The sequence below is a fragment of the Muscardinus avellanarius genome, assembly GCF_963383645.1.
Source record: "Muscardinus avellanarius genome assembly, chromosome: 9".
In the NCBI taxonomy this organism is placed as follows: domain Eukaryota; kingdom Metazoa; phylum Chordata; class Mammalia; order Rodentia; family Gliridae; genus Muscardinus; species Muscardinus avellanarius.
Window position 1 is genome coordinate 13,260,694 of NC_137795.1, and position 16,456 is coordinate 13,277,149.

General features: G+C 48.0%; 1 protein-coding gene across 1 annotated transcript in view; it reads right to left on the minus strand.

Annotated features, from left to right (window-relative positions):
* PKD1L1 (polycystin 1 like 1, transient receptor potential channel interacting) overlaps positions 1-16,456 on the minus strand; it is a gene marked incomplete at both ends in the record, with an annotated part of 115,514 nt that overhangs the window by 36,220 nt on the left and 62,838 nt on the right. Inside the window, 8 exons of the mRNA XM_080701159.1 lie at positions 1,312-1,464; positions 1,603-1,679; positions 10,427-10,545; positions 12,926-13,102; positions 13,353-13,437; positions 14,831-14,966; positions 15,108-15,177; positions 15,254-15,370. Coding sequence (XP_080557285.1) covers positions 1,312-1,464; positions 1,603-1,679; positions 10,427-10,545; positions 12,926-13,102; positions 13,353-13,437; positions 14,831-14,966; positions 15,108-15,177; positions 15,254-15,370 — 934 coding nt within the window. The remainder of the gene's footprint in view (positions 1-1,311; positions 1,465-1,602; positions 1,680-10,426; positions 10,546-12,925; positions 13,103-13,352; positions 13,438-14,830; positions 14,967-15,107; positions 15,178-15,253; positions 15,371-16,456) is intronic.

Here is a 16,456-nt window from a genome sequence, read left to right on the forward strand (position 1 = left end):
CCTGCCTCTGTGAGAACACGGACAAGTTGTGAACAAAAACATTTTTTTCCTGCCAATTTAATTTTTTTGTGGTACTGAGGATGGAACCCAGAGGCATTCTATCTCTGAGCTACATCCCCGGCCCCCCTTTTTTTTTTTAATTCTTTATTTTGAAACAGGGTCTCACTGAGTTGCAAAGGGCCTCACTGAGGCTGTCCATGAACTGTGATCCTCCTGTCTCAGCCTCCCGAATGCTGGGATGACAAGCGTGCACCACCATGCTTGGCATTCCTGCCAATTTTTAACGTCAGATATTTTGCAGGTCCCACTTTGCTCCTCTGTGGCAGGGGGAGGGAGGAGAGTGGACGGTCATCTAGCTCATTCATTCACTCAACAAACATCACTGGGTAACTACTGGGTGTGAGGCATGCTCATAGGCCCTGGGCAACAGAAAATCAAAGCCTTGCCCTCACAGGGGGAAACAAGGAATGAGACCTAAAGGGTTTCTGCTACTGTGATTCAGCTTAAGGATTTTTGGCTTTGCAATGGTGGACAGGATGCCCAGCCAGCCACTCTCACCTTTAGCACAGCACGCCATGGGTTCCTGAGCCTTCCAACACTGTATTAGAAAAGAGGCTTATTTTTAAGAGGCACCAAGTCTTTACTGGAAAGGAAACCCACCCGCTTCCCTCAATGCAAGTGTCAGGCTAGGCTGGCAGGTTCAGCTGGTACTTCTTTTCCAGAGCAGGTGGTACAAAATGACCTCCCAAGTAATGGTAGCCACCAGCACACTGGGTCACAGACTCTTTGGGTACCATCAGAGAGATGAGCAAGACCCGCCGCATCTCTCCTGGGCTTTCTCACTGCATCCCTCTTGAGCTTCTCACTGCATCCCTCCTGAGCCTCCCACCGCATCCCTCCTGGGCTTCCCGCTGCATCCCTCCTGGGCTTCTCGCTGCATCCCTCCTGAGCTTCTCGCTGCATCCCTCCTGAGCTTCCTGCTGCATCCCTCCTGGGCTTCTCACTGCATCCCTCCTGAGCTTCCTGCTGCATCCCTCCTGGGCTTCTCACTGCATCCCTCCTGAGCATCCTGGTGCATCCCTCCTGAGCTTCCTGCTGCATCCCTCCTGGGCTTCTCGCTGCATCCCTCCTGAGCTTCCTGCTGCATCCCTCCTGGGCTTCTCACTGCATCCCTCCTGGGCTTCTCACTGCATCCCTCCTGGGCTTCTCATTGCATTCCTCCTGAGCTTCCCGCTGCATCCCTCCTGGGCTTCTTGCTGCATCCCTCCTGGGCTTCCTGCTGCATCCCTCCTGAGCTTCCTTTCTCCACACCCCATCCTGAGGGAATGTCGACGCGGGCACTAGGTGCAGCAAGTCCTTTCAGGACACTCAGGATGCTGCGGAACAGCTCCCGAACATCACTCCTGAAGCTGCAGTCAAAGATGGCATCCACCTCCAGCTCACACGGCTCGTCAACTGAGGGCTCTGAGGGCATCACCAAGGAAAGGGGCGCCCACTTTCTGACACCGAGTCACCAGTGCAGTGAGGAGTGTTTTGCTGGGTGTTTGGGGTAGTAGATGGTTGGCTGCTACTGAGAGTTTGAGATGTCAAGCACAGCCTCGCCCATGCCCTCTGTTACCCCCAGGCTCCAGGTGACCGGGATAGTCGGGGGCTCCTGGACATGGACGTGGGGGATATGCCTGGGCAATGGCCATAGCACAGCTCAGCACAGCCAGCTCCATAAGTGGGTCCACACTGAATTGGTCCTCACCAACTCCTGTCCACGGTTAGATGATACTGCCCAGCAGTGGGCAAATGTAAGCGCCTGCTCGTGGTTAAGCCAAGAGTCAAAGCCAGCGCGCAGCAGCTCTAGTGCGCTGTGCTAAACGCTGTCTTTTTACTTAGAATAATTTCAGTTCATAATCGACTCACTAGACATAGCCCCATAGTAAGCCATGGATTCTCTGCATCAGCAAAACATTCACCGCGATGTAGGAGAGAAAAAGGACCTTTTCTATTTTTAGGAGGTCACATAAAAATTGGCTGGTGTCCATTTTCTAACAGTGGCTTTTGTCACTTTTTGGCCTTTATGCTTCAGGGGTATAGGTTTCCTATTTCTCCTTTGTTCTAAAGAATAAAGGTGCCCAGTGGAAACTAGCCAGGCTAGTTTATGAGGCCTCACGCCAGTGGAGGACGAGTCGGTGGGCCAGGCGTTATGGGGATAAGAGGCTGCGTGGACCGCCCGCCCCACGTGCGCATGCTCTTCTCCCCAGGAGCAAATCGCCTCGCGAGCGGCTTTTGATTGCATAAGTTTTTATTTGCGACTCACCTAAAATCTCTTTCTGAGAATGAGAGGGATAAATATGAGAGAACCCTCAGCAGGGATGAGAGACTGGAGGCTTCATTTCACATGGCCGCAGGACACAGAGGTGCTGGGTCAGCGATACCAAAGGCCACAGGGAGGTTCCCGGCAGCGGGACGGTGTGGGTGGCGGCCAGGGAGCAGTGGACACCCAGGCCTAGACACGGCCCTCTACACTGGCCGCGCCAGGGGCGGTGTTGACCTGCTCCTAGGACGGCTGCAAACGCTAGACGAGAGGGCATCATGGACCAGTGCTTTGGGCACATAGTAGGAACCCAACAAATGCTAGTTTTCAATGAAGTGCTGTTTTTTTTATAGTGCTGGGGATGGAACCCAGGGCCTCGCACTGGAGAGGCAAACGCTGCACCACTGAGCTGCCCTTCCCAGCTTCTCCAATTAACTTCTTTACAATGCGGCACTTTCCAACCAAGGAACAACTTAGGAGAACACTGAAATCACTGCAAACTGACAAAATGTAGCATTCTGTCACCTGGGTGATATAAAGAGCCATGTGCATAAACCACAGCTGCCCACTGCAGCCTCAGTTTACCTCCGCAGGACAGTCAAAGGGAAAAGAACAGAATAAAGTTCCCCCGAGAGAACAAGGCGCCTCTCCCATGGCTCTACCACACTTTCTCACCATGCCCCCCCCCCCGAAGGGGCCCAGAAGAAAGGTCAGGACAGTGTCCTGTCCACAGCAAACAGAAGCGCACCAGATATGGCTGCTCTATCCCGATCTTTCTCCATAAAAAGGAGAGGCCAGAATATTTCTCTGAGAAAAGTAGTTTTGTTGCCGACGGGTAAGGAGGAAGACAAGGATATAAACTGGAGCCATCCAAGTACACTCAAGCTTAATTCTTCCTACTGGCCCACCGAGTCCAGGTTGCTCTACAGGATGCACTGAACAGCACATCCTTAAAGGCTGGCCCTGGCAAACGAGCTTGGGAGCAAAGCTGCGCTATGGCGGTGGGGTGCCCGAGCCCCTCGCACCCTCCTGAGAGCCAACTGCGCCTCTCTCCATCCAGCTTCCTCTTCAGGGCTACCCCAGACCATGATGGGGGGGTCTACACAACTTGGCAGGCAGATGTGATCAATCCAGAGAGAATGGAACAGTTACAGCCATCTGCCGACACGCCACTGAGACCCTGCTCCCAGGAGAGGGTTGGAGCAGTTATCCCATTGATGACTAAAGGCAGCTTTAGAGGATAATTGAGAAAAAGCATTTTAATTAATTAATTAATTTATTATTTATTTTTGCAGTACTGGGGATGGGACCCAGGGGGATTCTACCTTTGAGCCACAACCCCAGCCTTGTTTTTTATTCTTTGTTTTGAGACAGGGTCTCACTGAGTTGCAGAGGGCCTCACTAAGTAGCCGAGGCTGTCTGCGAACCTGCGATCCTCCCGTCTCAGACTCCCAAGTACTGGGATTAGAAGCGTGCGCCACCACACCTGGCTATTCCCATCCAATTTAAATGTGGCAGAATCCAATAACATGGTCACCTTTTGTGATCACGTAGCCTAGCTCCATCACGTTACAGGGGACAATCTACAGCCTAGGAAGGCCTGCCAGGCACCAACAGCAAGAAGCCCCGCCCATGAATTCCATTTGATCCACTTCCCCGGGGCTCAGCTCCTCTCTCTGGAATGCTATCAACAAACCCTGAGACACCGCGGATGTTTCTGGAATAGGCGCTGGTGGATGGTGGCCCGGGTGGTAGGGACAGGATGGGGTTTAAGTGTACCACTAAGAACACGAACACACAAATATATCCCTGCCTGGTGGCCAGGCCAGGAGGAGGCAGGGAGGCCTTGCATCCTGTGAGAAATAGGAGGCTTCTGCAAACCCATCGGGTAACTTAGGAGCCGTCCCTCTAGGCCCCTGGGTCTCCTGTGCCCGTGAGGGAGTTCAAAAATATTATCTCAGCTGCGAACACTCTGAGTTGAAGACCAAGAGGCAGCAATTGCTATGAGAAACGTGTCAAATAATGCTGACTTGTGAAATGTGAAATTAAAGAGGCCAGCAATTTTAGATGTTTGGATTTCCATCGCCAGAGAGAAGGGCGCAAAGGGTCGCTTTGGCTTGCTCGCAGCGCCACCTACTGGCAGGACCTGCGCGCCCCCAGGTGGGAGCGCTGAGAGGCGGGTCAGTCACTTCTCAAAGACCTGCTGCAGTTGTAGACTGGGAGGCAGAAAATACCACCGAGCTTTGCTGCTAGAATGTTTTTACCAAAAATGTGGATCATTGAGCTATGGATATCCAGATTCATTGAACAGGGATCTCCAGGTCTCACCTTATTAGTGAATCATAAAACTAACAAGGGGATGACATCTGCTAGCCATCACATGACTGGGTATCAATAACCCCATCTTACAGAAAAAATAGGGTGTCAAGTAATCAACAAAATCAAATGGATTTTTCTGCCAACCACCACTGCCGAAAATCTAACAAAAGATTTCCATCAACTTGAATGATTTTATCAAAGCATATTCATAGAAATGCTGTAGAATCTGTATTAAAATATTCTCCGGAAGCCGGGTGGAAAAGGAAACCCTTAAACACAAATATTTTGCTTCCTGTCACTGAACCCATGCTGAATAACTGATATCAAATCATACCATGAACCTCAGAATTTAGAGTCAAATTGTCTTGAAAAAGCTATTCGATAGACTTTTTGACATGTGAAATAAAGTCTGATTATACATTTTAAAACAACTTTCAGATGGAGGTGGGGACACACACTTGTAATCCCAGCACTGGGGAAGCTGAGACAGGAGGATTGCAGGTTCGAGGACAGCCTCAGAAAGCAAGGAGACCTTGTTTCAAAATAAATATAAATCAAACTGGGAGTGTTGCTTGGAGATAGAATGTCCCTGGGTTCAATCTCCAGAAACACACACACACACGCGTGCGTATGCACACACACACACACACACACACACACACACACAGCAACTTTCAATAAGGGAAAATGCTAGATTAAATGTATACATTGGCTACAAAGTGTCTTCTAATTTCAGAGATGTCAGGACAGAAAAGAATCAGGACATGATGAATGCTATCAGCACACACCTCTACCTTGACATCATGGGGACTTTCCTCTCTATTTTTCAGTTCTTACATGTATGTGGACCGGTGACAAACTCTCCTACTTTCAGAAGTAGGAAGAAACAAATCAACACTTGAGAAATAGTAGGGAAATTCAGGAGAATTAAGAGAGGGTTTGATATCAGGCATCGTGGATTATGAACCACGACCCTGGCCTTTGGCTGAGGAACTCAGATGTCTTTTTGCAATCAGGAAACTCAAAGAGCCTTGGAATATTCTCATCCACCTTTCACCCAGAGTGAGATGGTAGGAACATGCCTGAAGTCAGGTCTGGTATCAACACAGGGGAAATAAGGTCCAATGAGTCAGCTTGACAAAACCTTTTTTAGATTTCACAGTCTCAATTCTGCATAGGAAAAACGAACCCGCAAGGACTGGGCCATCTGCGGGGCTCCCCCTTCTGACACTGCACTCACAGACCAAGACACGGCGTGACTCACTCAGAGTGACACCTCCTAGAACCCCAAGCGCGGACTCCTTTTTACTTGCACTGGTCATGAATGAGTGCACCCGCCCCCAGATCTAGAGGGGTCCCCCAGACTTCCTACCTTACAAATTCCTTCCGGATAGCTTGATTGAGAGAATATTCATCCGGGGAATGCTTCCCATATATTACAAGCAAAAGCAGAAGCATCGTGAGGATGTACACTGAAATGTCTCTGTAAGAAGAGATTTTAAAGTCAGCATCCTTATAGAGGGTCTCACAAAGTTGCCCAGGCTGGCCTCGAACTTGCCATCCTCCTGCCTTCGCCTTCTGAGTAGGAGTAGCCGAGAGCACAGGAGAGGACCGCAGCACTTGGCTCCTCATGTTTTGTTGTTTCGTTTTGTTTTTGTTTAGCAGCTGAACACAACTCCACGGTGTGGGAAGGAGATGGTGAGTTATTTCTAGGCTACACCCATAAACTGTCTCCTGCGTGGGTCCTTATACGCTTGTGTCTTCGAAGTCCCATCCTAGATGTGGGTATGCTGGGTGAGAGCCCACCTGTGCTGGAGCTCCCCACCTCCCACAGGGCTGCACACTTGCACCTCACACCAGCCCGTGTGAGAGAACCTGCCGTAGCCCCACCAGCAGAGCGCATGCTCAGGTTTTAGAATGTTCACAATTTTAATTTGCAAGTCTCTAAATTTAAGTAGAAGCGCCACTTGTACCTTATTTCCCCCACAAACTGTCTTGTGCATGAAGCCTGTAGGTTACAAACTTGTGTTGTTGTTGTTTTTAAGAGTTGCTGGGAGACAGACGTGGGGGTGCACGCTTGTAATCCCAGAACTTGGGAGGCTGAGACAGGAGGATCACGGTTCGCAGACAGCCTCAGCTACTTGGTGAGGCCCTCTGCAACTTAGTGAGACCCTGTTTCAAGATAAAAAAAAAAAAAAAAAAAAAGAAAAGAAAAATAGGCCTGGGGTATAGCTCAGAGGCAAAATGCCCCTGGGTTTCATCCCCAGCACCATAAAAAAAGAGAGTTGCTGGTCTTTTTGTTTTACTTTTTGAACCTCTTTGCATGTGAAGTATATTGGATCTTTGTTTTATTTATCTTTGTTTTTTCCTGCCTTACATTGCACATGGTGTCTTTAACGGCACAACGCTCTCTTTTTTCAACATTACATACTTGATTATGTAATCAAGTTTATTTTTCTTTTTTTGGTTTCTGGATTTAAATTCATAGGAATTTTTTTTTTCCCTTTCACAGACCTTCAAGAAAGTTATTCGTGTTTTCTTCTCTAACTTGAATGGGTTTGGTCTATATTAAAAATCTTTATCCACTTGTAATTTTTTTGTAGTAGGCAAGATAAAAACATCCACATTTTTTTTCCATGTGGTCATTCAATGATCCCAGTTTTACTTAATAAAAATCCCATGTCTTTCTCAAGATGTGAAGCGTCACCTTTATTGGAGACAAACACTGGGGTTTGATCTGGATTTCCTCATTGTCTTTCAACGGTCTGATATTTTTGTGAAAATACCCATAATTTTTTTCTTTTTGTTATCTTCCTTTTATTGTTGAGGTGTTTATTTGGTAACAATGTAGGTTCTTTCTTTATTTATATTTTTAGTGGTGCATTGTATTTATACATCATAATGGGGTAAAAAACATCATCACCCAGCCAGCCCCCACCTCCCTCCCTCCCTCCCATGCTTGGCTTAGTGGTTGACTTGATATGAATAAGTACATCATGTGCTTTAAAGCGTTTCCCTCTCCCCACCTTCCATCCCCACAGTTAGGTTGTCTTATCTGCTCCTCTATAGGATCCTTTTTCACCTGGAGTTCCTCCTATGACCCCATTCACCCTAGCTTTCACATATTAGGGGAAGCATCCCATTCCTTACTTTTTGTGACTGACTAATCTCACTTAGCATAATGTCCTCAAGATCCATCCATTTCCCTGAAAATACCGCAACTGTATTTTTTATGGCTGAGTAAAATTCCATTGTGTCCATATCCCACAGTTTTGTAATCCATTCATCTGTTGATCGACATCTTGGCTGGTTCCGTAGTTTGGCTATGGTGAATTGTGCAGCTATGAGCATAGATACACATGCATTAGTTTGGTAATTTGGTTTCCTATCTTTTGGATAGATACCCAGAAGTGGTATTGCTGGATCGAATAGTAGATTTGTTCCCATTCTTCTGAGGATTCTCCATACTGTTTTCCAAATTGGTTCCACTAATTTACAATCCCACCAACAATGTCTTAGAGTTCTCACTTCTCCACATCCTCGCCAGCATTTGTTGTTTGTGTTTTGAATGATTGCCATTCTAGTTGGAGTTAGGTGAAATCTCGGTAGTTTTGATTTGCATCTCTCTGATTGCCAATGATGTTGAGCATTTTTTCATGCATTTATTGGCCATTTGACTTTCTTCTTTCATGAAGTGTCTATTTAGTTCACTTGCCCATTTTTTGATTGGATGATTTGTTATTTTAGTGTTGAGTTTCTTGAGTTCTGTATATATTCTAGGTATTAGTCCTCTATCGGAGGGGTAGGTGGCAAAAATCTCCCATTCTGTTGGCTCTCGATTGAGGTTCTTAACAGTTTCCTTTGCTGAACAGAAGCTCTTCAATTCCATGCAATCCCACACATTGATTCGTTAACAGGGGTTTGTTTTAATATCTAGGAGAGCTAGATCTGGTCATTTATGAGGTTAGTTTGGAAGTACAAATAGACAGAAATAGCTAGTAAAAACCCTGAAAAGGTAGAACTTCAGTTCACTCACCTGTGAACTGAAGTTGTACCTTTTAACTGAAATTCTACCTTTTCAGGGTTTTTACTAGCTATTTCTATTTGTTCTTCCAAACTAACCTCATAAATGACCAGAACCTGTTAAAAAGAAACTTTAATATACTGACTTTATAAATTGGTTTTAGAGAGAACTATAGGAAAACCTAGTCTTGTGTCTTCTCATTCAAGAACACAGTATCTCCTTCCACTTGTGTAAGTCTATTCTTGTGCCCTCAGGACTATTTTTTAGCTTTCCTCTATGCCTTGCACATTTCCCCTTTAGATTGTACCTAAGTGTGTCTTTTGTTTTTGCTATGTTGTATTCTTCTATCAAACCTCTTATCTGACTTTCATATGTCTAGACAAAGGTTGTTGGCTTTTGTATTTTAATTTTATAATCTGCTACTCTACTAAATTCTTTTATTGCCTGTAGTAGTTTGTTTCATTTTGGAGGGATTTTCTAGACCTTTGGCCATGTGATATGCAATGCCGGAAGAGCTGCTCTTCTGATTCCTGACTCTGCTGTTCCCAGCAGTGTTTTCTGGGCTGCCCTCTGTGGTGTGGCCTCTGCCCAGGACTTCCCACCTGAGGCTCCTTCCTGGGGGTCTGGCTCCCTCAGGCGGCCCTTGCACTCACCTGTGAACTGAAGTGTGCAAATCCCTTCCAGGTAGATTCGATTTGTTCCTAGTCTCCACCCTGTGGCGGCTCTAGGCTGCCCTGTCCCCAGGCCCGTGGGACACCCCAAGATGTCCTCTACAGAGGTGCGTTGCTAGGGTTCGAGGTGCCGGTGGGGGGCGACTTGTCATCTAGTTTTGTTGTGCATGTTTTCCATGAGTTTCGGCTTGAGGTAATTCAGTCCCTCTAGTTTTGTGAGGAGATTCGATCCAATTAAAAATTTTGAGTCATGCGTGGCGGTGCACGCTTGTAATCCCCACACTTGGGAGGCAGAGACAGGAGGATCGCACAGGTTCAAAGCCAGCCGTGCTGGATTAAGAGACCCTGTGTCCAAATTAAAAAAAAAAAAAAAAATATATATATATATATATATATATTAGGTCTGGGAGTGTAGCCTGGAGGCAGAAGGGTTCTATCCCCAGTACCACCAAAAAAAATAAAAAATAAAAAATTTAGAGGCTGCTCCATCCTCTTGGAATTTCTCTCCCACTTGTCTTTAAACATGCCATTTGAACACAGCCATGATTCTTCTCTTTGGAAAAGAATTTGCTTAGTACATACTTCCTACTGAAGGGTACTACCCATGTTCCACACTCTAATGAAGGGACTTTTTTTTTTTTTAAGATGATTGGAGGTACTCCCATTATATATTTTAGCAACACCAATTTGGAACAATAATCAGGAATTTCCAATCCTTAACAAGCTACACCAGAAATCTAGAAGTCAGTGTGGAGGTGCATGCTTGTAATCCCAGCATTTGGGAGGCTGAGACAGGTGGATTGTGGTTCATGGACAGCCTCAGCTACTTAGTGAGGACCTTTGCTCAGTGAGACCCTGTTTCAAAATAAAAAAAAAATAGGCCTGGGGGTGTAGCTCAAAGGTAGAATGCTCCTGGGTTCCATCCCAGTACCACACACACACACACACACACACACACACACACACACACACACACACAATAGAAGTCAATCTAGAAAAACCTTTTGGAGAGTTCCAGAAGGCTTCTCAGTAGCACTGGGCAGAGGACGCACCCCGGGACAAGGGAGCCGGGCCCAAGCGAGCCGTGGCCTCCCAGCCTGCACCCACCTCAGGGCTGCCTGCCTGCGCCGTGCTCTCCGCACCTTCTCCCTGGTCTCCCTGAGTTGGGCCTTGGATGGCGGACGTGCCCAGCGCAGGCGGCGCTGCCGTTCTCGGGCAGCCAAGACCTGTTGGACAAGAGAGTACTGAGGACCTTGGCCTCTGGTGGAAAGAGAGAGGCCTTAGTATCTGTGCCAGGCCCAAAGCCACGTTCCAATGCGCTTTGCCTGGTATTTGGGAACAAAGAGGCACTTTGTGTAGATAACATATTCCAGGTCATTGGGGAGGGGGTTGAAGACAGGGTAGCCCTATTAAAAAAAAAATCTCTGGTCATGTCTCTGCCAAGTTTTTCTTTTTTCTTTCTTTTTTCTTTTTTTTTTGGCAGGAATAGCAGCTGGGCCACTACAAAGCATGGCTTTACACAAAAAGCATGTCGGATACTGTCACACCGCCGGAGCAATTATCTTTGGCATTTGCATGGTATTTTCTCTTAGAGAACGTCAAAGTCTGGGAAAGCCATTTGAAATCTCAGTCTTAGCAAGAAATTACCACTGTTTTTCTTTTTTTATTTTATTGAAATAAAAGTATTCTTGCTCTCCTGGTCAGGAAAGTAACAACTGACGGCATCATTCATTTCTTCCTCATGCATTGGTTCACTGAGCACACATTCAGTGCACAGGCCTTGGACCAGGTACCGGGACTCTGAGAGCTCAGAGGCAGCCGGTCCCCTCAGAGTCCCTAGGCTTCTAAGGCAAGCATGTGCGCTGCAAGGTGAACCTGGGGTTGCAGCAGGGGATGGGAATTCGTCCCAGCCGGCACGCTGGGAGGGCGGGCTCTGTGGCTGCACATGGAGAGGGTAGGAGCATCCTGACCTTCAGGTGATAATGGGAGGGATGGGATCTAGTGCCACCAGCCCGGTCCTCAGGATCTCAGTAGAACTTGTTGAAGAAATTTGACTCCTGAGATGAGACTACAGAGAAAAAGGACACGCGTGTGGGGCAAAGCTGCACACAGAACAGGAAAAAAAAAAAGAGCCTTTGAGAGAAAAAAAGGGAAGCTGAGATCCCACAGGGTGAGCCAAAGAGTGGGGTGCCCCATCACAGAGGGGCTGGGCACAGGGCGCAGGGTGCAGGCCAGACACCCCTTTCCCTGTCTTTAAAGTAGGGTACGATAATGATGCCTACTTCTTAAGGTCTTGAAAGGAACAAATGAAACATTAAATGTAAATAATATGAAAATATAACATAGCATGACAAGTCGTATATGGTCTGAGCTAACACACTTTTTCTTTTTGGTGGACTGGGGATGGAACCCAGGGGCATTCTACCTCCAAGCTACACCCCTAGCCTGATTTTTTTTCTTGATTTTGAAACAGAGTCTCACTGAGTTGCAAATGGCTGCACTAAGTAGCTGAGGCTGCCCACAAACCCAGATCTTCCTGTCTCAGCCTCCCAAGTACTGGGATTACAAGCGTGCGCCACCTTGCCTGGCTCTATTTTTTTATTCTTTATTTTGAAACAGGGTCTCGCTAAGTTGTGGAGGGCCTCACTAAGTAGTTGAGGCTGGCCTTGAACTGTGATTCTTCTGTCTCAGTCTCCCAAATGCTGGGATTACAAGTGTGCACCACCACACCCTGCTCCCGAGCTAACACAGTCCGTCTCCTCAGTGGGAGCCCAGGCCAGGGAGGAAGGGCGTTGGGCAGGGCGGCTGACCTGGCTACTGAGTCAGCCAAGGCTTAGTGGCTCTGGGAGAGGAGAGGAGTGGGGACGAGGAGGGGAGAGATGGCGTCTGGCTGTGAAGCTACTGGGCAGCATCTGGGCTGGAAGGAGTCCTAGCCGCTCCACAGTTGATAACAGTAGGCTGTGTCTCACATGCGTGTGTGTGAGCGACATGTCTGTGAATATCTGTGGTGGTTGGAAGACCTTTCTCTCTTCCAAATAATCTATCCTAAGAGGAAACGATGCAAATATGCAAAACTGAATATGGGAAGGAAGGGAGGGAGGGAGGGAGGCAGGCAGGCTTGCAGGCAGGCATTCCTAAGGCTCCAACGAAAAGCAAATGGCCTGAAAGTTCTCCAAATTCATGACCAGAAATTATTTTTCTCATTTGCTTCAATACTTTATAGTAGGCTAGGGACTTGGGCTGTAGGGCAGTGGTAGAGCATTCATGTAGCAGGCCCAAGGCGCTAGCACCACCAGAAAAAGAAAAAAACTAAAAATAAATAATAAGTGAAACTAAAAATAAATAGCAAAGCAAGAAATAAAAGTCAAAAATAAGAATAAATAAAACAGGCTCATTTTCTTGAGGTTTTGGTCGCCCTGGGATGGGGTAAAGGTTAGGAAAGGAATGTTTATGCCTCTACCAGCCACATATATGTGTGGAAAGAAACATAAGAAATTAAAGGTACACACCAAAGGTCTCTAAGAGTGTGGCCACATCTGCACCAAGGCCTGGGAACACAGCTTGGTCTCTATGGCATGGTTCACACCACACAGATCCTCTTCTCACCTCATTAACGTCCCCTACACCATCGGGAAGGCAGCAGTTTCGAGAGAAGAGAACGTGGGTTCTGGAATGTTCTTCTAATTCCAAGTCCAGGTTCCTGGTTGCCTCACATAAAGACTCAGCAAAGAATTGGGGGTCGTCTTTTCTTCTCCAGGCGAAACCCAAGGCCACACAGCATATCTGGAGGGAAAGATGTAGCAGCCGAGCAGCCTGGTGTCACCGTTCCCAGGGCCCTTCCTGGTCCAGCAACCGACATGCCTCGTGAGAGTTCCATGGGAACCACGCATTAAGCTGGCGTGGAGCTTAACACGGGGCCGGGCGACCCATTTTTCTCATCACATTTTTCAAGCTGCACCCCCTTTCCCTGCGCCTCGCTGACGGGAGGCACCTGTGCCACGGGGCATTTTGTTTTCTTGTGTTTTGTTTTTACCATGAGTGGCTGGATGACGAACACACAGCAGATGATGGAGAGGGTCAGCAGGTGCAGCCACCGCACACACTGGGCCGGGACAAACCTGCCAGAGAGCACGGCCCATCAGTCTCCTGCGAGAGCAGCCGCCTCATGCCGTGGAGATCCAGTGAGGCTGGGCAGAAGGGGACTGTGGCCAGGGCGGGCCGCGGACGTGACGCCGTATCTTCCTGGCCACTAGAGGAGGGCCTTTCTCTAAAAGGACATGGACCTCTCTAAAGACGCCCAGGGGAAAGAGAAAGGCAAACCCAGCCCAGGACAGAGTGCAGAGGGAAGGCGACGAGATGGTTAGATGCGATGGGATGATAAAGCGAGGACAGGCTGGCGCCCCGAGCAGGACCACATTTGGAATATCCTGCTGGTGAAGGCTCTGAGCAGCACTGTTTGCAGGTGAGCACACGGGCCCATCCCTGGTCGTCCTTGTGGGCACAGAACGGTTCAGCATGCACAGTTGGGAGAGGGGAGACCGTCAGGAGGAAAGGGAGCCGGCTTTGTGGCTGGGCCATGTGCTTTAGGAGCGAGGTCCACAGGAGCCACGTCGAGTGACCCCAGGGTCTCTAATGGCGTCACAGCCACTCTGACCGCAGGCTGGGAGGACAGACCAGAAGCTATGGCATGTTCACCACGGTTCCCACCTCCCAAGCATATACTTTCTGTTGTTGTTTTTTGCAGAATTTGGGATGGAACCCAGGGCCTTGCACAGTTAGGTAAGTGCTCTACCACTGGGTTGAACCCCCAGCCCTTCTTATTTTACATATGTATGTATGCATGTATGTGTATACTTTTTGTACTGGGGATTGAACTCAGGGGCATTTTACCTCTGAGTTATACCCTGCCCTTTTTATTTTTTACTTTAAAACAGGATCTCACTAAATTGCTGAGAGTCCCGCTAAGTGGTTGAGGCTGGCCCGGAGCCTTGAACCTGCTATCCTACTGTCTCAGCCACCCAAGGACTGGGATTACAGGCATGGACCACCACTCCTGGCTCCTTTTTATTTTTTATTTTGAGATAGTCTCACTAAATTCCCCAGGCTGGCCTTAAAACTGTGATCATCCTTCCTCAGCTTCCAGAGTAGCTGGGATTATTGGCATGCACACCATGCCTGAAGGCAAGTGTGTTTTCAAGCAATATGAATAGAGATATTGAACACAAGTTCTGGCCAGTGTCCAGGCTCATCCCTGCCCTCTTTGGAGCTCCACGGTTGGGCCTTTGTTCCTAGGTGAAGGAAGCTACCCAGCTTGGAAGGAAGCTGTTGCAGAGGAGCCAAGGGACCTTTTGGGGTTTGCATTCTAGTGTCCCCAGGAGGTAGGGGTAGGATGGGAGGCCTAGCAAGGGTGACATCTCGTGCCTGCCTTTTACACGTGACTAGAGATGCAGGGCTACCTTACAAATGCTGACTTCCATCAAAGAACCTGAGCTGAAAACAGCAGCAGCTCACCTGTAGCCTAGGAATCCTGTCCCCAAAGCACAGGCCAGGGAAGCCAACACACAAATGGCCCACGCTGCAGAGCTTGACCAAGACAGATGGGCCCTTGACCTCTGGGGCATAAGCCCTTCAAAACCACTTGCTGAGGCTGTGAAAGAGAAGGACATGGACGGGCAGGTTAAAGGACCATCCTCCCCACCCACCATGATGGTGAACTTTGTGGCACCTGGGCTGGACCACATGTTAGGTCAAACATCATTCTGGGAATGACTCTTCAGTGCATAATTACCCCAAGGAGCCTCTGTCTGCCTTCCTCTCAGGGGCTCGCCTGCCTCAGCCCGGGGAGGGCTCTTGGCATCCTGCAGAAGTAGAGAGGTGTCAGAGCAGTGGAGTGCCACCCAGGAGCACAGGGCCATGCAGACAGTCCCTGGGTACCTTGCTGAGCCTGAAGAGCAGAGCCAGGAGCTGGGCCCCCGGGGAGGCCAGGAAGGCACACAGGAGAGCCAGCCTGAAGGATTCCAGAGTGATGTCTAAGGGGCCATCGGTAGGGAGCTGTGACAGCCAAACAGTAGAGTTACATCCCCTGGAATGAGCCCAACTAAAGACTCACAGGCATTAATATTCTCATTGTATTTAATAAAAATGCCCTCTACTTTAATCTTTGCCCTCTTAGTCCAAAAGTTAAAAATCACAAGATATCATGTGTTTTCTGCCTATACAAATCCTTGTCAGGTGACCCTATATTTGATGAGTGCCCATTTCCCACAAGGCACAATCTGATCTGATTTAACCTTGTTACAGTCTTACAAGAGCCTTCAATGTCCTCCATGCACCACCAGGCAAGAAGGATGGTCAGGGCCTCAGATCAGACAACTGGTCAACCTCACAGGAGTGGCTCATTTTACGTCCTGATGCAGGCCTGAGCATTTCCTTGATGGGTATGGCAGCTCTTCTTCCTATGTGATAATATTATTATTTCTTCTCCTCCTCCTCCTCCTCCGCCTCTGCCTTTTTTATTCTCCTCCTCCTTCCGTTTTTCTTCTTCTCCTCTGCCTACTTCTCCTCCTCCTCTCTTCTTCCTCCTACTCATTTTTTTTTTTTGTGTGTGTGTGTGGTTCTAGGAGAACAAACCCAGGGACATTCTACCTCCGAGCTACACCCCCAGCCCTTTTACTTTGATTTTTCATTTTGAAACAAGGTCTCACTAGGTTGCTGAGAATCTCACTAGATTGCTGAGGGATCCTTCAAGCCTGGGATCCCCTTGTCTCAGCCTCCCAAGCACTGAGATTACAAGTCTACATTACCACACCTGATATTTTATCACTTTTTAAAGAGTTCTACACACATAGTGTTCTGAAAAAAAAATCTTGCAAGCTAAGCATGGTGGTGCACTCCTGTAATCCCAGTACTGGGAGGCTGAGACAGGAGGATCCGCAGGTTCACAGCCAGCCTCAGCTACTTAGTGAGGCCCTCTGAAGCTCAAAGAGACGCTGTTTCAAAATAAAGAATAAAAACTAGGGCTGGGGGTGTATCTCAGAGGTAGAATGCTTCTGGGTTCCACCTCCAGTACTACAAAAAAAAAAAAAAAAAAAGTAAAAAGGGCTGGGGGTAAAAGCCTCCGGGTTCAATCTCCAGTAC